General features: G+C 46.2%; 1 protein-coding gene across 1 annotated transcript in view; it reads left to right on the top strand.

The window, feature by feature from the left end:
- The window catches only part of LTBP4 (latent transforming growth factor beta binding protein 4), a 272,071-nt gene extending 252,326 nt beyond the window's left edge, over positions 1 to 19,745 (top strand). Inside the window, exons 30-34 of the mRNA XM_040323145.1 lie at positions 3,562 to 3,705; positions 3,797 to 3,949; positions 8,129 to 8,632; positions 8,711 to 8,860; positions 19,210 to 19,745. Of these exons, the coding sequence (XP_040179079.1) occupies positions 3,562 to 3,705; positions 3,797 to 3,949; positions 8,129 to 8,632; positions 8,711 to 8,860; positions 19,210 to 19,355 (1,097 nt within the window). The 3' untranslated portion in view covers positions 19,356 to 19,745. The remainder of the gene's footprint in view (positions 1 to 3,561; positions 3,706 to 3,796; positions 3,950 to 8,128; positions 8,633 to 8,710; positions 8,861 to 19,209) is intronic.
- Positions 19,746 to 24,522: the final 4,777 nt, after the last annotated feature.

Below are 24,522 nucleotides of genomic sequence, written 5' to 3'. Positions count from 1 at the left end.
ACGGGGCCTAAGTCTATAGACTAGAGGTAGACCGATATATCGGCCAATATTTGGCCATTTTTGATAAATCGGCATCGGCCGATTATTATTATCAAAATTAGGCCGATATTTTACACTGACCGCCGTTTCTCCTCCCTTCTCCACACTCAGCGGCTCTGGCAGCATCAAGTGCCGCGCTGAGTGTGAAACTGACAAGTAACAGAGAGGAGAGAGAGGAGCTGTCAGCTCGATGTCGGGGGTGGGCGAGACCCGGCCGGGGTGGGCAGGACCCAGTAGCTATATTACACCAGTCAATGAGATGGTATCTGGGCATGCCACTAGGTGTATGTGGCCCCACCCCCTTTCTAAAGCAGCCCAATCATTGGCTGGTGTTATTTAGCTGCTGGGTCCTGCCCACCCCCGACATCGAGCTGACAGCTCCTCTCTCTCTCCTCTGTTAGTTTTACAGTTACACTCGGCTTAGTGTGAAACCTGCCAGTGCCATCCCAAATCAGTGCCACCAGCCAGTGCCAATCAGTGTCATCTGTCAGTGCCAATCAGTGCCATCTGTCAATGCCACCGCCAATCGGTGCCACCAGCCAGCCGACATCAAGTGTGTGCTAGAGTGACAGGAGTAAGCAGGAAGGAGTGGAGTGGGTGAGGTTATTTTTTAATTTTTTTTTAATCGGCCTAAAACATCGGCCACAAAAATCAGCATCATATATCGGACATCGGCCGCCCCAATTTCTAAGTATCGGCATCGACCAGAGAAAAATCGGTCTACCTCTACTATAGACTATATAGTCTCATAGGGCCAGATCCAGAGAGAATTGGATCCGCGCAGCGTATCAGAGATACGCTACGCCGCCGTACCTTACCTGGCGGAATTTCGAATCCTCAACGATTTTGCGCCGTAAGTTACGGAGGCGTAGTGTATTTCTGGCGGCGGAATTCAAATCGGCGATCAGGGGGCGGGTTTCATTTAAATGAAGCGCGTCCCCGCGCCGAATGAACTGCGCATGCGTCGTCCAGAAATTTCCCGCCGTGCTTTGTGCGAAATGACGTCGCAACGACGTCATTTTTTTAACTTAGACGTGAGTTACGTCCATCCCTAATCACGGACGACTTACGCAAAAAAAAAAATTCAAATTTTGACGCGGGAACGACGGCCATACTTAACATGGCAAGTCTATCTATACGCCGCAAAATACCAGCTTTAACTATACGCTGGAAAAAGCCGACTACAGACGACTTTAGAAAATGTGCCGGCCGCGTGTACGTTCGTGGATCGTCGTAAATCGCTAATTTGCATACCCGACGCGGAAAACTATGCGAACTCCAGTAGATACGCCGGCGTACTTGCTCTGTGGATCTGGCCCATAGTCTTTTGACTAAAATACCATTTTAAATTTAGTCGTATTTTAGTCAACTACAATCTTCAGTACATTTTAGTCTACTAAAATCACCAGTACCCATCTGATCTTCTAAATTCTCTGGAGCATTTACTTCCCATTCCCACTTCCAGGTCACCCAGCCCCAAAGTATGAGGCACCCTGCCCTGTGCACTCCCGCACTCCCATTTACTTTCCATCCCCACTTCTAGGTCACCCCCAATCCCCAAAGTATAATGCACCTTGCCCTGTGCACTCCCTCACTCCCATTTACTTCCCCATCTCCACTTGCAGGTGACCTCCCTATGCCCAAAGTATATTGCACCCTGCCCTGTGCACTCTCTCACTCCCATTTACTTCCCCATCCCCATGCACACTCGTTGATGTTAAAACATTTTATTATGAAGAACTAACCCTACTTTAGAAGTCTGATTCTGAATAGATGGGAGATGGGCCGAACACCCCCCTGGGGAGCACCCGTCAGGGCAAAAGTCCCCATTTTGAAGGCTTATATGCATATAATTGGCCAAAAAATTATATGGGGGTCTGGCTACTGCCCTGGGGGACATGTATCAATGCAAAACAAATCTTAAAAACAATTGTCTTTAAAGGAGCAGTCTGCCTGTAAAGTGGCTCATCTGTAGCATGTATAGAACATGCTGCAGCAAAAATTTAATTTCTAAAGAAAATAAAACAAGTCAAATTACATTTAAATTGACTTGCGTGAGGTCTGGGACTTTCGGGTCTGGGATGGATTTTAAGGTAAACCCTAACCTAAAAAAAAAAAAAAAAAAACGCGTGCCCCCCCAAAAAAAGATTCCATACCAGACCCTTATCCTCCTGAACCATACCAGGCTACATGCCTGCAACATGGGGGGTGCTTCCATTCCACCCCAAAGCACCTTGTCGCCATGTTGGGGACAAGGGTCTCTTCCCCACAACCCTGGGCTGTGGTTGTGGGGGTCTGTGGGCCCCAGATCCCGCCCCCCCCCCCATGTGAATGAGTATGGTGTAACGCTATCCATTCACCCAAAAAAGTGTCAAAAATAAATATAGACAGTTTTTTGACAATTAGCTTATTAAAAAAACAATGGGCCAGATTCACAGACAATTACCTTACTCCGCGGCGGCGTAACGTATCCCATTTACGCTACACCGCCGCAGGTTTACAGCGTAAGTGCCCGATTCACAAAGCTCTTACCTGTAAACTTGCGGCGGTGTAGCGTAAATGTGTTCGGCGCAAGCCCGCCTAATTCAAATGGGGCGGGCACCATTTAAATTAGGCGCGTTCCCGCGCCGAACGTTCTGCGCATGCTCCGTTAGGAAATTTCCCGACATGCATTGCGTGAAATTACGGGGCCCCGACGTTTTTTTTTAAATGCGACTTGCGTTACGGCGTTTCGTATTCCCGGACGTCTTACGCAAAAAAAAAATCGAAATTCGACGCGGGAACGACGGCCATACTTTAACATGGCTGATCTAAAGATAAGCCATGTTAAAGCAGGTGTAACTTTGCGACAGGTAAAAACGACTAGCGACGACGTACGGGATTGCGACGAACGCGCCGATCTTCGTAACTAGTCATTTGCATATTCTACGCCGACCGCAATGGAATCACCACCTAGCGACCGGCATAGAATTGCATCCTAAGATCCGACAGTGTAAGTCAATTACACCTGTCGGATCTTATGGCTATCTATGCGTAACTGATTCTATGAATCAGTCGCATAGTTAGGACGGCCGGATCACAGAGATACGACGGCTTTTTTAGGAGATACGCTGTCGTATCTCTTCTGTGAATCTGGGCCAATGTCCCCAATGTAGATCCGCCGCCACCGCCGAACCTGAACAAAAAAAAAAACTCTGCTGTCAATGAAGGCTGATCGCCTACTGCAGGTTCCGCTGTTTGACAGTTTTTGTAGAGGTAAGGAGCAGGGCCACCTGGCAACTTCACCTGGTGGCCCCACCCCTTGTGACATCACCAACCCAGCATGCACCAGTCGGTGACGTCACAAGGGGGCCTTTTTAAAATTCTGATGAAAGTAAATTGGGTGGAACTTGTGTCTTTAATGTAGTGTCAATGTTTACTGGATAGCACTAGAAGTTTAATGTTCCCTAGACATGTCCTTTAAAACATTGATACCTGAAATAAGAATGCTAAGTGGTGCTAAAAGTATTTTTCATTCAATAGATAATGATGAGTGCCAGGAGGAGGATGTCTGTGAAGGAGGCATCTGTGTGAACACAGTGGGATCTTATTTCTGTACATGTACCCCTCCACTGGTGCTCGATTCTTCCCAGAGGAGATGTGTCACCAATACCAGCCAAGCCATAGGTAAGCACTGTGCCCTAATTCAGCAGGTTTTTACAGATTTTTAAATCTCCTGTAAACAACCAGTACCAGACTAATTCTGTTTTCTTTTCAGATAACAATATAGCATTGTGCTGGCAAGCAGTCGGTGCCGACTTGGTGTGTAAGCGCCCCCTACTGGACAGACAGACTACATACACTGATTGCTGCTGTCTATATGGGGAAGCCTGGGGGATGAGCTGTGCCCTGTGCCCAGCAAGGGACTCAGGTAAGGATGACAAAACAAGAAGGTATTAGAAGCAATTCATGCAAATATCTGAAAAAATAAAAATGTGTCTATCGAATTCTTTATTGTAATCTAGAACAAGAACTATTTTATTTTATTCTTCCTGACCTTCATTATTTATTAACATTACTATATAATAACATGTTGTGACAATACGTCTTTGGTTTTAAATAGCAAAAATATGTTTCTCGTTAAATTGCTTATTGTAAGCAAACCTAAACTAGCAAATATAAATACATTTAAAGCTTTATTGCATACAAAACTCAGATGTCAGCTTTTGAAAAATGACGTTAAAAAGAGTTAGAATATGTTTTCTCAGAGACACAAATTGTAAGATACACTATATTACCAAAAGTATTGGGACGCCTGCCTTTACATGCACATGAACTTTAAAGCGGTAGTATACCCGCTGTCATTTTTTTTTTTTTTAAACCTGAAAAGCAAAAGCCATAATCAGCTAGTATGCACCGCATATTAGCTGATTATGAAATACTTACCTTGGAACGAGGTGAGAGGAACTTACCTGGTCCACGCTGAGGGAGATGTCATCTTTCCTCGGCGTGTCTTCCGGGTATTGCATTGCGGGGGGAATATCTCCTAAACCTTACAGGTTTAGGAGATATTCTTTATACCTACAGGTAATTATTATAGGCTTACCTGTAGGTAAACGTTAAAAAAACACCTATACAACCACTTTAATGGCATCCCAGTCTTAAGCCCTGTACACACGGCCCGGATTCTCGTCAGGAAAAAAACATAGTTTTTCCTGACGATATTCCTGGCAAGATCCTCTAGCTGGAAAATGGAAAGAAACTGCGCTAAACAAATACAAGAAAGATGAAAAAAAAGGGAAAAGAAACCTGTAACGTAGTCAGTCTAATCCCTCCAGGTGCTGCGATTATCATGCAAACAATAAATACAAAAGATAAACATAAGAAAAAATATAAATCGCGCTACCTCAAACACCCTGCTTACTAGACACAGGCGTGTGCAAGTGGGTGATCTACAGCAGTGGTCATCAACCCTGTCCTCAGGACCCACTAACAGGCCAGGTTTTATGTATTACCTTGGGGAGATGCAGTCTAGAATACTGCAGTCACTGAGCAGCAAATGATATCACCTGTGATGTATTTCAGTTATCTTGCAAACCTGGCCTGTTAGTGGGACCTGAGGACAGGGTTGATGACCACTGATCTACAGTGATAAATATGAAGAAGGCAGCTGCTATGTTAGGAGCGACCTCTGATGGCCACTAGGGTGCAGCATGCAGCCACCTCAAAATCCCACACCAGTGATGGTGATAGTAATATACAAGTAAAAACAAAAAAAGATTGAAAGTATTAATAGTATAACAGACACTAGATCAAAAGAACATTGCCTAAATATGAACTTTGGCTATAGATGAGTCAATAGTCCAAAATATTTAACAGCAAAAAAGTCAGTTTAAACAGCAGATAATGGGGTGGATTCAGGTAGGGGCGCGCAAAACTGCGGCGGCGTAACGTATGACATTTACGTTACGCCACTGCAAGTTTTACGGGCAAGTGCTTGATTCACAAAGCACTTGCCTGTAAAGTTGCGGCGGCGTAGCGTAAAAGGGGCCCTCGTAAGCGTGCGTAATTCAAATGATCCCGTAGGGGGCGTGGATCATTTAAATTAGGCGCGTTCCCACGCCGAACGTACTGCGCATGCACCGTCCCTAAAATTTCCCGACGTGCATTGCGGTAAATGACGTTGCAAGGACGTCATTGGTTTCGACATGAACGTAAATGGCGTCCAGCGCCAGTCACGGACGACTTACGCAAACGACGTAAAATTTTCAAATCGCAACGTGGGAACGACGGCCATACTTAACATTGGCTGTGCCTCCTAATAGCAGGAGCAACGTTCCGACGAAAACGACTTACGCAAACGACGTAAAAAAACTACCGCCAGGCGCACGTACGTTCGTGAATCGGCGCAAGTATGTAATTTGCATACTCTACACTGACAACTACGGGAGCGCCACCTAGCGGCCAGCGTCAGATTGCACCCTAAGATACGACGGCGTAAGAGACTTATGCCAGTCGTATCTTAGGCTAAAGTCGGCGTATCTAGCTTTCTGAATACAGAAAGTAGATACGGCGGCGCAACTTAGCAATTACGTGGCGTATCTATAGATACGCCGGCGTAATTGCTCTCTGAATCTACCCCAATGTGTCCAACACCCGTGCATCTGTGTCACATTACAGATTGGTTGTAAATGTGTCCAAAGGAAAACGTGATACCGCCTCCACCAAACTTATAAATTGGCCTCTTACCGAATTCCCAAACTTTCAAATTTTCAGCAGTAACATTGCCCACCATGTAAGAAACAGTGAGGCCCCGTACACACGGCCGAGGAACTCGACGTGCTTGGCACGTCGAGTTCCTCGTCGAGTTTTGGGATGAAGCCGCCGAGGAGCTCGGCGGGCCGCCTTCTCCCATAGAACAACGAGAAAATAGAGAACATGTTCTCTATTTTCTCGTCGAGTTCCTCGGCGGCTCCATCGAGCCAAAACTGTACAGACGACAGAGTTTCTCGGCAGAATCCGGTGAATTCTGCCGAGAAACTCTGTCGTGTGTACGGGGCCTGAGAGCTCCACATAGTGCGTTAAATGTATAACAAATGGTATTTAAAAAGTAAAAATTGCACTTACAATTATGCAGTTTAAGATTTGCCTTGAATCTAATGTGCCGGCCGGTACACAAAACTCTCAGGCTCTCGTCCACTGGGGGAACGTCAGGAGCTTCTTGGGTGACGACAGCGCAATTTTAACTTTTTAAATAAATTTGTTATACATTTAACGCACTATGTGGAGCTGTCACTGTTTCTTACATGGTGGGCAATGTTACTGCTGAAAATTTCTTGAGGAACAAGATCCAACAGGACCGTATATCCGAAACTGTGAGATTGGGACCTATTATATGCTGTTTCTGATCCCCTATAATAAGGGAACATGGGAATTCGGTAAGAGGCCAATTTATAAGTTTGGTGGAGGAGATATCACGTTTTCCTTTGGACACATTTACAACCAATCTGTAATGTGACACAGATGCACGGGTGTTGGACACATTATTTGCTGTTTAAACTGACTTTTTTGCTGTTAAATATTTTGGACTATTGACTCATCTATAGCCAAAGTTCATATTTAGGCAATGTCCTTTTGATCTAGTGTCTGTTATACTATTAATACTTTCAATCTTTTTTTGTTTTTACTTGTATATTACTATCACCATCACTGGTGTGGGATTTTGAGGTGGCTGCATGCTGCACCCTAGTGGCCATCAGAGGTCGCTCCTAACATAGCAGCCGCCTTCTTCATATTTATCACTGTAGATCACCCACTTGCACACGCCTGTGTCTAGTAAGCAGGGTGTTTGAGGTAGCGCGATTTCTATTTTTTCTTAAGATCCTCTAGCTGGCTGAGTACGATTCAAAAGAACCGCCGTTCTTTTGAATGGCACGAACGCAGCGATGTCATCGACTATGACGAGCATGCGCTCTTCACATTTGATGCCGTCGCCACCATCTTGCTTCATCCTACCTATGCCTTGGAAGCTACCGCGCATGCGTCAAAGTCATTTCGAGCATGCGCAAGTTTCCATGGAGCCAGGTAAGTATACATGCTTTGTTTCAACTGAGCGAATCGGTTCGGTACGGTTCGGTACAGTACGTACAGTGTTTCCATTATGAAAGCGGCCCATACAACCGAACCATACCGCACCATTCTGGGTCCTGCTTCAGATGTGGGTCCATAGAAAATGGTACGGTTCAAGTAGGGCGGAGCTACAATACATTTCACTGATTGGTGGACACGCTAGGCATTTTTCTAAACCCTGTATGGCCCCTGACGGTCCGACTTGCAGTGGAAATGCCCACCTGAATAGGCCGGACCATTCCAAGCTGTACCGACCCAAACCGTTCCGCTCAGTGGAAACAAGGCAATAGTGAGGCCACCAGGACCTAAAGTAGAAAAAAAAAAAAACATTGTAAGTCATGGATATGCAGAAGCAGTATACCAATATGAGGAACATGTTATGGCATTAGCAGTTAAAGGATGAATGCCAATGTTTTGAAGTTCCCTAGAAATGGTGCATCTAATTTAGTTTGATTTTTTTTCTTCTCTTTTTTCTTGCCAGATGATTTCGAGGCCTTATGCAACGTTCTGAGATCTCCAGGATATGGTAGTCCAGGATCTCCTCCAGTAGACCCTTATGAATATGGGTCAGAATACGGAGCAGGCTATGGTGTCCCATATGGAGCTGACTCATTCCCCAATCCCCCTCCTAGAGTGGTAAGACCAGGATATGAAGCTTACCCAGCACCTCCTGGAGTAGGATTTGGCCAACGTCCCCCACCTTATGGTCCTCGGGATCCAGTGTATAGCCTTCCTCCTTACGAGTCTCCAGACTTTGAGTCAGATATTTCCTATCCAGATTCTGGTATAGATGAACTAAGACCACCGTTCCGAAGACCAGAAAGTCCATATGACCCACGTCTGCAACCATCTCCACCTCGCTCCAGGCCTAGGAGTCCTACCACTTCTAGGGTAGGATTGGAAGATGGGCGCAGACCTCAGCCATGGCGACCTGGCGGACGTGACTTAGACAGCTGGAGAGCAGGCCTGAGAGAGGCATATGATGGTAAGTGGAACCTTGGTGGGCCTTTAAATTTACAGGAAAGATTGCAAACTAGTCAGGTAAATGTTATCTCTCCCCTAGACCGTTATGAACAATTTGAAGGACTACAAGCCGAGGAGTGTGGAATCCTCAATGGCTGTGAAAATGGTCGGTGTATCAGAGTTCCTGAGGGCTACACCTGTGACTGTTACGATGGGTACAGGCTGGATATGACAAGAATGGCCTGCATTGGTAAGTTACTCCAGCAGACTTGGTGCAGATGTTATATGTGTGTTATTGGGGTTTGGAAATTGGGATAATAGAATAGCATCTTACTTTCAAGCCTTTTCTCAGACTTTCACAAATTTCACCCCATCAATTCTCATATTTTTGATAAAGTGATGCCCATTTTACTAAACCTCGCCTCTACAAATTCCCCAAATTCCACCCTATCATTGCTCATATTTTGGTAAAGTAATGGCTATTTTATGACACCTAGGCCCGGATTCACGTAGCACTTACGCCGACGTATCTCGAGATACGCCGTGTAAGTGTAAATGTGTGCCGTTGCATCTGTGCGCTGTGCCCACAAAGCAAGATACGCCTGAAAATAGGCTTCTTCCGACTGACATAACTTGCCTACGCCGGCGTATCTTGGGCGCATATTTACGCTGGAGGCATATGGGAATTTCGATTCCAATATGCAAATGAGGGTAATACGGCGATTCACGAACGTAGTTGCGCCCGACGCATCAGATACGCGGTTTGCGTAAGTCGTACGTCCGGCGTGAAGTTATTCCTCATATAGGAGGTGCAAGTTATGCAAAGGTATGGACCAGGGAACACAGCCGTCGGATTTTACGTCGTTTACGTAGTACGTGAATAGGGCTGGGCGTAGGTTACGTTCACGTCGTAGGCAGTGATTCGACGTATCTTAGGGAGTATTTCCGACGTGATTTTGAGCATGCACACTGGGATGTGTCCACGGGACAGCGCGTGCGCCGTTCGTTTGGCCCATCATTTGCATGGGGTCACACTTCATTTAAATGGATCACGCCCACTTCCACCTACTTTGAATTAGGCTGGCTTACGCCTACGAATTTACGTTTCGCCGGCACAACGTTGGAAGCATTTGCTTTGTGAAATCCATGCTTGCCTGCCTCTCTGCGCTGCGTCGGCGTAGCGTAAAAGAGATACGCTACGGCGGCATATATATGCGCCGATGTATGTGAATCTGGGCCCCTGTCTCTACAGATGAATAGAAATAATGAAGTGTAGAAGCTATTTGGAGCGTGTATACTGTGTTGTAGGAACATGACTTCAGTTTGGCATCCATTGTGCATGTTACGTACCTGAGTGTGAGCCTGAAGCGTGGAGGAAGACCTCCCGTACAGCCCCGGCTTAGAGACCGCTGGAATGGGGACAGAGGTCTCTGAGCACGGTGAAGTAAGGGTGCCAGATCTGGTGTAGCTGCAGAGGAAGCTGGAACTGCCAGATAGGGAGCAGGTGATGCAGGTCGCAGGGTAGAGGATGCAGACAGCAGGTGCAGGTCAGCAGAGTGGCAGGCGTAGTTAGCAGAGTCAGACAAGCCGGGTCGTACACTTGGAAGGGATCAGCATGAACAGTAGGCAGAAGAATAGTCGGAGTCCAAGCCAGGTTCAGGTAACGGGTAATCAGGCAGGAGACAGGCAGTGTCGGCAAGCCGGGGTCAGGGTTGGAGAAGGTAACGGAGTCAGCAAGCCGGGTCATACACTGGGTCAGGATGCAGAATGCAGGATGCAAAACAAGAACACAGGAACACATGCAGATCAAGCCGCAATATGCCCCATTCAGGCAGTGTCTTTTATAGGCAGCAGGACGCTGCGTATGACGTGCGCCTAACGTGCGCGCATGCGCACAGATGCGGGCAACGGCCGTGTTCCACGCATGCGCACAGATGCGCGCCCGCGCATGCGCGCAGGCATATGCCCACGGAAGCGAGCAGGACGTTCATGACAGTGCCCCCCCCTTAAGGGCAACCTCCGGGTGCCAAAGAGGGCTCTCTTCTGGGGATGACTTTGAAAAAATGCCTGGATTAATTCTTGGGCGTGAATGTTCCGTTGGGGTTCCCAGGAGTTCTCCTCTGGACCGTACCCCTTCCATTTAATCAGGAATTGAAGCTGGTTTCCCCTTCTTCTGCAATTCAAGACTGCCTCCACCTCGAACTCCTCATTGCCATCAATGACTACAGGTTCAGGTGGTCCTGATCCCCTGTCTGGGAAAGGATCAGGTACCGCTGGCTTCAATAAGGACACATGGAATACCGGGTGAACCTTCATTGACTCAGGTAGGGCAAGTTCATAGGAGACCTCGTTTAGCTTCCGTTTCACCGGGAAAGGACCGATAAACTTGGGTGCCAGTTTCCTTGTCGGACAAGCCATCTTAAGGTTGGTGGTGGATAGCCATACTTGATCGCCTTGCTGTAGGCTTAGTTCTCCTCTTTTCTTCCTATCGAACATCTTTTTACTGGCTGCTTGCGCTTTGGTCAGAGCTTCCTGTAGGATCCTATTGTTACGGGTAAGGAAATCAACGGTATCTTGGACTGCCGGGACTGTTGTATCCGAGACAAGGTCGGGTAGAAAAGTCGGGTGGAACCCATGGTTGGCAAAAAACGGGGACTGGCCCGTGGCTGAATGACTGGCATTATTGAAAGCAAATTCTGCCAAGGGTAGCAATGCTACCCAGTCGTCTTGAACAAAAGAGGTGAAGCATCGGATGTATTGCTCGAGGGTCTGGTTAGTCCTCTCGGTTTGCCCATTGGTCTGGGGGTGGTAAGCTGAGGACATAGACAGTTCAATCTTCAGAACTTTGCATAACGCCTTCCAGAAACGGGAAGTGAACTGCACCCCTCTGTCTGATACAATATCCGCGGGGACCCCATGAAGCCTTACGATCTCCTTAATAAAGACCTGAGCGGTCTCCATGGCAGAGGGCGTGCCTTTCAACGGGATGAAATGAGCCATCTTATATAGTCGGTCAACTACTACAAAAATGGCTGAGCAGCCTTCTGACGGGGGAAGTTCTACTATGAAGTCCATAGCAATCATTTTCCAGGGACGGTCGGGAATTGGTAAAGGCCTGAGCAGGCCCCAGGCCTTGCCTCTGGTGGTCTTGCTTCGGGTACAGATGGTACATGAACTGACATAATCCCTACAGTTCTTTTCAAGATCCGGCCACCAAAATGTGCGTTGGATCAGTTCTAAAGTCTTATGCATCCCGAAATGGCCTGCCAAGGGATGGTCGTGACATAGGTTTAACACCGTGGCTCGAACTTCCTCCGGCACAAAGATCCTGTCGTTCTTCCACAGTAATCCCTCTTTGGGAACAAGAGTGGTTCCAGGGGGTTCAGACACTCCTACAGAGGCTTGTTTCAGGTTAGACATCAGGCTAGTTTGTAATAATAAGAAGTTACCTTCTGATAGTATGGTATCTGGTGCTGACACTTCTTTCGGATCATCAAACATGCGGGACAGGGCATCTGGTTTGGTGTTCTTGGAACCTGGTCGATAAGTAATATGGAATGAAAACCTAGAGAAAAATAACGCCCATCGTGCCTGGCGTGGTCTTAGACGTTTCGCCGCTCTCAAGTACTCCAGGTTTTTATGGTCTGTGTAGATGAGTATGGGGTGTGCTGCCCCCTCCAACAGGTATCTCCACTCTTCAAGGGCAGTTTTAATGGCCAGGAGCTCCCGATCCCCCACATCATAGTTCCTTTCGGATGGTGTAAGTTTACGGGAGAAGAAAGCTATTGGGTGTATCAAGTCCTTGAGACCCTGGCGTTGGGAGATGACAGCTCCCACTGCTGTTTCTGAGGCGTCTACCTCGAGTAAGTAGGGTAGGGTCGGGTCGGGGTGACTCAGAATGGGAGCAGTTGTGAAATGTCCTTTTAGGTTCGTGAAGGCGGCCTGTGCCTCGGGGGACCAACGGAACCGAACATGTTGCTTCGTTAACTGAGTGATTGGAGAAATAATAGCGGAAAATCCCTTAATGAACCTTCGATAAAAATTAGCGAAGCCCACAAAACGTTGCACCCCTTTCTTATCTGAAGGTGCAGGCCAATCCAGAATGGCTGAAACCTTCTGTGGGTCCATCTTGAACCCCTCTGTCGAGATTACTAGGCCGAGGAACTGGATGCTCTGTTGCTCAAACTCGCATTTCTCCGGTTTTGCATAGAGTCCATGTTGACGGAGACGACAGAGTACATTCTTGACGTGTCTTCGGTGCTGCTCAATGGAAGAGGAGAAAATCAAAATATCATCTAGATAAACAACTACGTAAATGTCTAGACAGTCTCTGAAAACATCATTAACGAGGTGCTGAAACGTTGCAGGGGCGTTGCACAAGCCAAAAGGCATTACTAAATATTCGTAATGGCCAAACCTGGTACGAAAGGCCGTCTTCCACTCATCCCCTGAGCGGATGCGAACCAGGTTGTATGCCCCCCGCAGATCTAACTTGGTAAACACAGAGGAAGTCCTGAGTCTCTGGAAAAGTTTGGGAACCAAGGGTAGGGGGTACCGGTTTTTAACCGTAATTTTATTTAATTCCCTGTAGTCCACACAGGGTCGGAGGGAATGGTCCTTCTTTTCTACAAAAAAGATCCCTGCCCCTGCTGGGGAAGTAGAAGGGCGGATGAAACCCCTCTTTAAGTTCTCATCAACGTATTCTTTCAGCACCTCTAGTTCCCGCTCCGACAAAGGGAAAATCCGTCCGAACGGAATTTCAGCACCGGGCAGAAGTTCGGTTAGGCAATCGTACGGACGATGGGGCGGCAGGACTTCAGCTCCTCTCTTGCTAAAAACGTCCAAAAATTCATGGTATTGCTGAGGTACTGCAGCACGTATCTCTGGGTCTGGTTCCAGGCATAGTAAGGGGCCAGTGGTGCTAGGACACAAGGGCTTGCAGTGCTGCTGGCAGTAGGGAGACTGAAATTTAACTTGTCCGGTTTCCCAATCAATCTGAGGATTGTGTGCCTGGAGCCAGGGTAGGCCCAAAATGACTGGAAACATGGGAGAAGCGATGGCATCCAAACATAAAAGTTCCTTATGACCCGTAGAGGTGATGACAGGCAAAAAGGGGGTTTCTTGAGTTACTACTCCAGACTTGATTTGGGACCCATCCGCCAGGAAGATGGAAAGACCCCGGGTCTTGGGTTGAAGTGGGATGTGTTGTTGAGCTGCAAAGTCTAAATCAATAAAACAACTACATGCCCCTGAGTCTACTATTGCGGTAACTGGTATAGTTCTTTCAGGTAATTGGAGCAGAATAGGTAAGTCCAGATGGGTGGCCTTGGTAGGAGTCGGTGCAAAACTGGGGGAGGATATAGCCAAAGTCTTACGCAACTTAACAGGACACGTGGAAACATAATGACCAGCCCTTCCGCAGTACATGCACAGACAATTCTGCTGCCGGCGAAGTCGTTCTCTGGCGGATAAGGAATGTTTAATCAGTCCAAGCTGCCCGGGATGGGTGGTAGCAGCAGTCTGGTGAGAGGGTGATAGTCTTCCCGGAACTGTATTATCACTGGCAGGGTAGACAGGAGCTGGTATCCGGGGAAGCATCCACGCCGGGCGGAGTTGCGGAGTTGACTGTTCAGCTTTGCGTTCCCGTAGTCGTCGGTCTATCTGGATGGACAGGGAAATTAAAGACTCCAAGGCATCAGGAACACCGACTCGGGCTAATTCATCTTTCAGGCTCTCGGAGAGACCAAGACGGAACTGATGCCGAAGTGCTGCCTCATTCCACTGAGTATCCGCGCTTCAACGTCTGAAGTCAGTTACATAGTCTTCGACGGCTCGATGGCCTTGCTGGAGCGCGTGTAGGGCAGCCTCGGCAGTGGAAGTTCGCTGAGGGTCATCGTAGAGTCGGGCCATTGCACCGAAGAAGGATGACAGGGAGTCCAGAGCTTCATGGCGAACTTCAAGTAAATGGTGAGCCCAAGCCTGGGGTTCCCCTTGCAGCAGGGCGATAACGAAACCCACTCTGGTAACTTCAGAAGAGAAGGTCCGCGGTAGCAGCGAAAAGTATAGTTCACATGCGTTGCGAAACGCCCGGAATTCACTTCGGATCCCAGAAAACTTCTCAGGGAGAGGAACCCTGGGTTCAGGGAGTGGCATCACTGGTGATAAGTCTGCATGGGTAGCCTGGGTCTGTGTCTGTTTATCTTCCTGGACACGCCGATCCTGGAGAGAGTTCACAACTTGAGTGAGGGCTGAAAGATGTTGCAAGACATAGTCTATCGGTGAGGTCCCTCCTTCAGGCTCAGACATGGCGGCTTGATACTGTTACGTACCTGAGTGTGAGCCTGAAGCGTGGAGGAAGACCTCCCGTACAGCCCCGGCTTAGAGACCGCTGGAATGGGGACAGAGGTCTCTGAGCACGGTGAAGTAAGGGTGCCAGATCTGGTGTAGCTGCAGAGGAAGCTGGAACTGCCGGATAGGGAGCAGGTGATGCAGGTCGCAGGGTAGAGGATGCAGACAGCAGGTGCAGGTCAGCAGAGTGGCAGGCGTAGTTAGCAGAGTCAGACAAGCCGGGTCGTACACTTGGAAGGGATCAGCATGAACAGTAGGCAGAAGAATAGTCGGAGTCCAAGCCAGGTTCAGGTAACGGGTAATCAGGCAGGAGACAGGCAGTGTCGGCAAGCCGGGGTCAGGGTTGGAGAAGGTAACGGAGTCAGCAAGCCGGGTCATACACTGGGTCAGGATGCAGAATGCAGGATGCAAAACAAGAACACAGGAACACATGCAGATCAAGCCGCAATATGCCCCATTCAGGCAGTGTCTTTTATAGGCAGCAGGACGCTGCGTATGACGTGCGCCTAACGTGCGCGCATGCGCACAGATGCGGGCAACGGCCGTGTTCCACGCATGCGCACAGATGCGCGCCCGCGCATGCGCGCAGGCATATGCCCACGGAAGCGAGCAGGACGTTCATGACAGTGCATGACTGGCAGTTACAGTCTAGTTTGGGTGATTCCAGCAGCCAAGTTTCTCTATACACATAAGAGGATCCTGTGCTTAGAGAGACTGCTGACCACTCCTTTGACAGAATATCTTACCTCCCCTTTTTAGTCAACTTTGCTATTTTCTTCTAGTTTGGTGGTCTCTAAATGTTGGCCTTTTGCTAGCCTTTGTCCAACCATGGGGCACTATTCCTTCCACTGATACTGGGGAGTTTTGCTCCTACTGGCACCAACAGTGGGACATAATTGATGCCAAATATGGGACACACTTCCTCCCACCAATACCAATGATGAGATAATCTTTTAGCTCCCCATGACCACCAAGCCTGAAACATTTTTTATGCCCATTGATGCTGGGATATTTTCTACTCCCACTGACCACAGTCTGGTTCCCTTAAAGTCCAAAGCAGCCTTTTTCAACCAGGGTGTTGTGGCACCCTGGGATGTCTTCTGGGTTCTCCAAGGGTGCCTTGGCAAAATGCCTAAAAATTGCCCCAAATTACTTAAAAACGGACCAGTGAGTAGAGCAAGCCTGTGTTTTTTGTTGCACAAAGCCACAGGTTTTATTGGGACAGTCACTGGTATCCCGACAACTGATGATGTCATTGGTTTATAAGGAGTACGTTGGTGCCTGCATCCTTGTTTGTCCCTTTCCCAACCTCTCTCCATCAGCATTGGGATCACATTAGCTCAGCAAGAGATAAAAACTGAGAAACGCCAGAATACTAGTCAGTACCAGGGAGCAAAGGTGAATTTGCTTTGTAAGAATAAATCACCTCTAATGTTGGGTGTCCATAGGCGTGCGCAGGGGGTGTGCCAGGTATGCCTGGGCACACCCTAATCACGCTGAGCAGTGCAGATTCACCCTGATAATATTTCACCCAAATAAAATTGTAACAAAAAAAAATAACAAAAGTAAAAAACTACTAGACATGTGCAGAACGAAAACAATTGTTTTGTTTCGTTTCAAATTTGTTATTTACATAAATTAATTTAATTTCATTTGTTTCATTCGTTTAATTAGTTTTCGGGATTCGTTTTCGAATCGATTGCGAATAGTTTTTTGAATTCGAAAAGTTTTCAAATCAATTTCTAATAGTTTTTGAATTCGAACAGTTTTCCAATTTCCAAAAAGAATAAAATAGAATAGAAAACAAAATAATAGAATATAAATATATATATTTCTATTCTATTCCTTTATTTTCTATTCTATTTTTTTGTTTTTGGAAATGGGAAAACTATTCGAATTTGAAAACTATTCGAATTTGAAAACTATTCGAATTTGAAAACTATTCGAATTCGAAAGTATTCAAAAAACAATTTGAATTTGAATTTCATTCTAATTCTACTTTCGTTATTTCGGATTTGTTTAAATTCGGTATGATTCTAATTCTGAAATTCGGACCACACAAGTCTAAAAACAACCACTGCTCTACTGACACTGCCCTACAACATTTTTACATTTATTTAGAGTGTGTGTATGTATACAGGTGTGTTTGAGCTTTGGGGTGCACATCCTAATGCAATAGGCTGCGCACACCTATGTGGGTGTCCTACGTGAGTTGATGTTGCTGCATTATGTAAAACTATTAGTTTAGATTTTTACATTTTAGAATGGGGTGCCTCAAGATTTTACAGGATTTTGAAGTGTGCCTTGACTAAAAAAAGTACCAGTACACTGGCTCTTTGTTTAGAAAGTTTGGAGACCCTTGCTCTAGCTCAGTGCCCCCTTTTCATATTTACTGGCATACGTGATTTGTACACAAAGCAGACTTTCCATTTAAACAGTTGAGTTGAGGAAATTATGGTGATACAGGCTCAGTGTTGCCAACCGTCAGTATTTTTACTGTCAGCCAGTAAAAAACGGGCACCTTTCTCCTGCCAGTAAATGCCATTACGAGGAAAGGGTTGCCAGTAAAAAGAGATCTGGCACCTCAGGTCCGGAGCCGGCCAAGACCATCCAAGTGCCTGCTACGGTGTGTTCGGGTGGTACCGGTAAGGATCTGGTCTGGCGGAGGTGGTGCCTGAGGCCTTGTACACACGACCGAACATGTCCGCTGAAACTGGTCCGCAGACCAGTTTCCGCGGACATGTTCGGTCTTGTGTAGGGCCGACCGGACCGTTTTCCGGCCTAGCGGACAGGTTTCCAGCGGACAAAAGTTTCTTAGCATGCTAAGAAACTTGTCCGCTGGGAGCCTGTCCGTCGCACATGTCCGATGGTCAGTACGACTCATCGGACATGTCCGCTCGCCCGAAATCCCACGCATGCGTCTAAGTGATTCGACGCATGCGTGGAAGCATTGAACTTCCGCGTCAGAGAAGGTCGGTGTCGTATACGTCACCGCGTTCTCTGTCCGCGGGGATTTTGGTCTGATGGTGTGTACAACCATCAGACCAAAATCTCTGAGCGGACATGTCCGATGAAAACGGTCCGCGGACCGTTTTCATTGGACATGTTTGCCCGTGTGTACGAGGCCTAAGTGTGTCGAGTGATGTCATGGTACAAGGAGTCGAGTGGAGCGGCCAGAGCCTCGTATGCAGGTCTGCGGGACGGGAGCAAGGCAAGCCGAGAGTGGGACTGTTAGTGCTTTTTGGATTGAAGGGGACAGAAGAGACCACCTGGCATGTAGAGAGACTGTCAGTGTGACTACAGGATGTATTGGTGATTTGTGCTGCTGCACAAGGCTCAATTTCACGTGTGTGTGTGTGCTTGTCCATTCTAATTTCCTGCCCTCCTGAGTCCTGTCCCTGAGTCATTTACTTAATATATTGAAAATAAAATAAGAAATATGCCTTTTGCTTTAACCACTTAAGGACCGCCGCACGACTATATACGTCGGCAAAATGGCACGGCTGGCCACATGGACGTATATATACACGTCCTCTTTAAAAACCCAGCCATGGTCCGAAGCTCCGTGACCGCGCCCGCGGGACCTGCGGACCCGATCGCGATTGGGTCACAGGAGCTGAAGAACGGGGAGAGGTGAGTGTAAACACACCTTCCCCGTTCTTCTCTGTGGCAGTGTCAGTGATCGTCTGTTCCCTGATATAGGGAACGACGATCACTGACATCACACGTCCAGCCCTGCCCCCCTGCAGTAAGAAACACACATGAGGTCACACTTAACCCCTACAGCGCCCCTAGTGGTTAACCCCTTCACTGCCATTGTCATTTTCACAGTAACCAGTGCATTTTTATAGCACTTTTCGCTGTGAAAATTACAATGGTGCCAAAAATGTGTCAAAAGTGTCCGATGTGTCCGCCATAATGTCGCAGTCATGAAAAAAATCGCTGATCGCCGCCATTAGTAGTAAAAAAAAAAATATTAATAAAAATGCCATAAAACTATCCCCTATTTGTAAACGCTATAAATTTTGCGCAAACCAATCTGCTAATTTTTTTTATTTGTAGCTTAAATACTGAAATTTGCACTTAAAACTGTTTTTTTTTGTACATTTTGGAAATGCCAGTAAAAACTTGGCGGTGACAGTAAATTTTGGGTGTCGTGTCAGTAAATTTCAATCTGGTAGGTTAGCAACACTGTACGGACTTTACATGTATTGAATATGTCTATTATTAATACTCTGTGTCTTTCTCTAGATATAAATGAATGCGATGAAGCTGAGGATCTTTCTCTGTTGTGCCTGAACGGGCAGTGCCGTAACACCGATGGCGCATACGAGTGTATCTGTCCCCGTGGATTTGTCCTGTCCCCACAGAACTACTGTGTCCCCTCCCAGCAATAAATCCGTCCACTCCTAGGAGAACCAAAGACTTCCTGCAGGGGGCTGTTCTATGTCCACATCATTGTGGGGACCAGGGGATTGCATGGAAAATCCAGAGGAAGATATTTATTTGTCTGTATATATTGCCAGGTGACTATTGGTCTCTTTAGTGCAGTCAGTGGTGGGCAACCCCTGAAAGTTTTTCTTTTTTTGAATCTTAATCTATATACTATTTTACTTGTAAAATGTGGGACTTTGTCCTCCCATGTGTTGCCCACTGATGTTTATTTTCTGTCTTGAGGACATTGCAAATGAGAAAAATTTTTGTATTTTACAGTCACTACTAGCAAGCTTATATAATGTTCCGTAAATGCAAGAGTCAAACAGTTTTTTTTAATAAAACAGTGTAGGGAACAAAGCACATAGGCATGTAGTTATACACATCTTGTAAAGCTATTCATCCTGTGTATCTGCATGTACAATCATTCTGTGCAAATGGGGCAAAATCAAATGTCATTCGGTTGCTTTCTCTCCGGGTCGAATGTGTGAATTAAGAAAATATCACATTATGACCACAAGCCAGAGCTGACAATCATATAAATAAGTATAGTATTTATTTTCTATGATCATCAGCTCCATCTAGGGGCCATAATGTGGTATTTTCTATTCAAACTTTTAACCTTGAGAGAAAATAATGTAACAACATTACATTTTGCCGCTATTCGCATAGAACAAATGTACATGCAGTTTCACAGAATGAATAGCTTGCTATTTTTTTATGAACGCACCCCCATAGTATGAAATGCAGTGCCTCTTTCAACCAATCAGAATCCACTTTGCAAAGACTGATATCAGAAAATTGAATCCTGATTGGTTAGTATAGGTTACTGCACTTTGTACTTAGGCTCCATGTACACGGGACGCTTTTACAACTGCTCCTAAATGATGAAACTTGACAGATAGTAACCCACGTTTAAAACGTCAGTTTTGCCGCGTTTTTAAATGCCACGTTTAGCCGCGTTTTGCGTTTAGAAGCGTTTCAATAAAAAAAAAATATATATATTTTTTTTTTAAATGGCCAAAAACGAAAAACGCCTTTAAATGAAATGCTGCTAAACGCCACGTTTAGCCGCGTTTAGTCGCGTTTGGCGTCTGAAACGTGGAAATCTTTCGCGTCTGAACCCATTTGTTTGCTTTCAAAGAAACGCTGTTAAACGCAACTGCCTAAAAACGGCAATAAACGAGATTGTGTACATCAGGGGTGCCTAACCTTTTGAAGCGCGAGCGCCACTTAAGCAACTTGGTAACCGGTCGCAGGCCATAATCAGCGGAGCGGGCAGATGGCAGGTCCATGTCAAATGTGCATATGCACAGCGGACACGGACACAACTGGATCGGATTGGGGGGTAGGACACAAGTCGGTTTACATTTGCCACTCCTTAGGCCCTGTACACACGTCCGGGAATGGGGCCGGCGTAAGCGCGCCTAATTCAAATGAGCATGAGGGGGGCGTGTTTTATGTAAATGGGTGGTGACCCGACGTGATTGACATTTTTCCCGAACGGCGCATGCGCCGTCCGTGGAATTTCCCAGTGTGCATTGCTCCAAAGTACGCCGCAAGGACGTCATTGGTTTTGACGTGAACGTAAATTACGTCCAGCCCTATTCGCAAACGACTTACGCAAACGACGTAAAAAATTCAAAATTCGACGCGGGAACGACGGCCATACTCATTGCGTGCGCCTCCTAATAGCAGGAGTAACCTTACGCCGAAAAAGCCTAACGTAAACGACGTAAAAATATAGCGCCGGGCGTACGTAACTTTGTGAATCGGCGTATCTAGGTAATTTGCATATTCTACGCCGAAAACGACGGAAGCGCCACCTAGCGGCCAGCGTAAATATGCACCCTAAGATACGACGGTGTAAGAGACTTACGCCAGTCGGATCTTAAAGCGGGGGTTCACCCTTAGAGGGCACTTTTCCCCCTTAGATTCCTGCTCGTTATTACTAGGGGAATCGGCTATTTATTTTAAAATATGTGCAGTACTTACCCGTTTACGAGACGCATCCTCTCCGTCGCTTCCGGGTATGGGCTTCGGGAATGGGCGTTCCTTCTTGATTGACAGGTTTCCGAGAGGCTTCCGACGGTCGCATCCATCGCGTCACGATTTTCCGAAAGAAGCCGAACGTCGGTGCGCAGGCGCAGTATAGAGCCGCACCGACGTTCGGCTTCTTTCGGCTACGAGTGACGCGATGGATGCGACCGTCGGAAGCCTCTCGGAAGAATGTCAATCAAGAAGGAACGCCCGCTCCCGAAGACCCATACCCGGAAGCGACGGAAGAAGATGCAGCTCGAAAACGGGTAAGTACTGCTCATATTTTAATATAAATAGCCGATTCCCCTAGACCGAACGAGCAGGAAGCTAAGGGGAGATTTTTTTTTTTTTTTTTAAATGGGTGAACTCCCGCTTTAAGCTAATGTCAGCGTATCTTGCTTTCTGAATACAGAAAGAAGATACGCCGGCGCAGATTTGAATTTACGCGGCGTATCTATAGATACGCCGGCGTAAATTCTCTCTGAATCTAGCCCTGTGATTTTAGTAAGAAACTGACATTTTATAACAGTATTCTATTCCATGCCAGAACAGAAGGTCGTGGACCACATCAGAGGGCTCCGCAGGCCACATGTGGCCCCTAGGCCACTGGTTGGGCACCCCTGGTGTACAGGGTCACATAGGATAACATTGAATGGGTTCAGGGGCAGTTGAAAAAAGCGTCCAACTGCCTCTGAACGTCCGTTTAGCAGCGTCCCGTGTACATGGGGCCTTAGTGCTTCGCTGCTTGAACTTTTAATTGGATAGAACCAAGAACAGGCAAGAACAGACTTTTATTGTTATTGTCCCATCCAATGCTAGAGGAATGAAAGGAATACATTTATCATGGACATAAAGACCTTCACTCATTCTAATCAAAAGGTTCAGTGAGAAGCTTATATAGTATCCAAATCATGGATACAATTATTAGTCTAGCAGGCAATTTGGTGAAAACTTCTCATGCATAACAGGCCTTTAGTAATTGTAATCAGTTTTTATTTAACCAACATATGGAAAGCATTGTGACATTGGCGGTGGTAACAAAACCACCATCAACCTGGGGCTAAATAAATAGACCCTCAAACATTCCTGCCACTTTTTTGGCACTTGTGCACCATAAAATATATTTACTAAAATGTGGTAAAAAAAAAAAATGGACATGGTCCTCTAGTCTACACAACGTTGTCTCTTGCAACGTTTATCATTGTTTGCTTCATTGTAAACCATTATACAGCCTCAGGGGCGTTTTGTCCTAGGGAACGGTATGTGTCTCCAGTAATAGCTGCTAATGTAAATCACGCATTGTGACCCCCCCACCCCAGAGTGATTAATCCCTCAATATCATGGGTCACCGCATAGTCATACATCTTTCTGTCTCCTTCCAAAGGATACAGCATCAAAATACTTCCTCTAAATGAGATATAAATGTAATATTTTAATTTTCTACACACACGCACATTGTGACTTTTATACACTTTTTATAGGCATTGTTAAAAAAAATCAAATGAAATAAAATATATATTATATAACATGTTGTATTGTCTGTGAGTTTTTTAAAGGATCAAGTTAAAGTGGATCTTTATTCTAAAGGTTTTTTGTAGTTTGTAGTAGAGTGGGCCAACAGCTAGAGCAACACTGAAGCCAAAAGATAAGTATGACTACCAAGCATGGACCACGAGATAAGCAACGGTGGCTACATTTTTTTCTCATGACAATTTTACTTGAAAAGTTAAGCCAAAACTAAGATTTCATCTTTAGCTAGATTCAGAAAGAGTTAAGCCGGCGTATCAGTAGATACGCCGTCGTAACTCTGAATCTGCGCCGTCGTACATTTAAGTGTATTCTCAAATTGAGATACACTTAAATGTAGCCAAGATACGACTGCCTGCGCCATCGTATATTAGTTGTCTAGTTCCGCCGGCCGCTAGGGGCGTGAATGCTGATTTACTCTTAAAATGCGTAAATCAGCGAGATACGCCTATTCACGAACGTACGCTTGCCTGTCGCAGTAAAGATACGCCGTTTACGTAAGGCGTTTTCAGGCGTAAAGTTAGTCCAACAAAAAGCTTACCTAGCCAATGTTAAGTAGGGACGTCGTTCCCGCGTCGAATTTTGAAAATTTTACGTCGTTTGCGTAAGTCGTCCGTGAATGGGGCTGGACGTAATTTACGTTCACGCCGAAACCAATAAGTCCTTGCGGCGTACTTTGGAGCAATGCACACTGGGATATGTCTACGGACGGCGCATGCGCCGTTCGTTAAAAATGTCAATCACGTCGGGTCAGATTCATTAACATAAAACACGCCCCCTGTTCCTAATTTGAATTAGGCGCGCTTACGCCGGCCCATTTATGCTACGCCGCCGTAACTTAGGAGGCAAGTGCTTTGTGAATACAGCACTTGCCTCTCTGACTTACGGCGGCTTAGCGTAAATACGATACGCTACGCCGGCTGAAACATACGCCGCCCTATGTGAATCCAGCTAATAGTCTACAACATCTTGATTAATCTGCTGGCTTCGTGTTTAGAATCAAGGATTTTATACTGTAATTTTATACTGTAATGCCGCGTACACACAATCGGAATTTCCGATAACAAATGTTCGATGGGAGCTTTTTTTCCCATTACGCATGTTATGTGGTTACCGTATCTCTGGCTCCAACAAGATTACATGTATTTTACATTTCCTGGTGTTTATTGGAATTTGCGGTGTCAACTGATATGTGGAATCAGGACCAGCTGGATACATCTTGCTGACTGATTATACAAGCCTGTTTTGACTTGGGTGGTATATACCTCACCAAGTCAACACCATCTGGTAAGCCTCCTTCATATATCGGTGGTGGTGCCTCTATCTTTTCACAAAGTGGGTCATATCCATGTGGAATTCTTCATTTCAACCTTGCAGTTTTTTCTACACTTTTGGACTGTTATTTGTGTTTGGTCACAATAGAGGACTGCTTCGTTCTGATTTATTTGTTACAATTTATTTTTTTCACGGATCACACTTATTCACTTGGTGTCACTGAAATTCCGATTTCATGTATATGTATGTTTGCAACATTTGACATGTGTTGTCAACTGACTTATGCAC

This window comes from Rana temporaria, chromosome 9 (genome assembly GCF_905171775.1).
Source record: "Rana temporaria chromosome 9, aRanTem1.1, whole genome shotgun sequence".
NCBI classification, from domain to species: domain Eukaryota; kingdom Metazoa; phylum Chordata; class Amphibia; order Anura; family Ranidae; genus Rana; species Rana temporaria.
The sequence above is the reverse complement of the archived record's forward strand: the minus strand, read 5'-3'. Positions and strand labels throughout refer to the sequence as shown.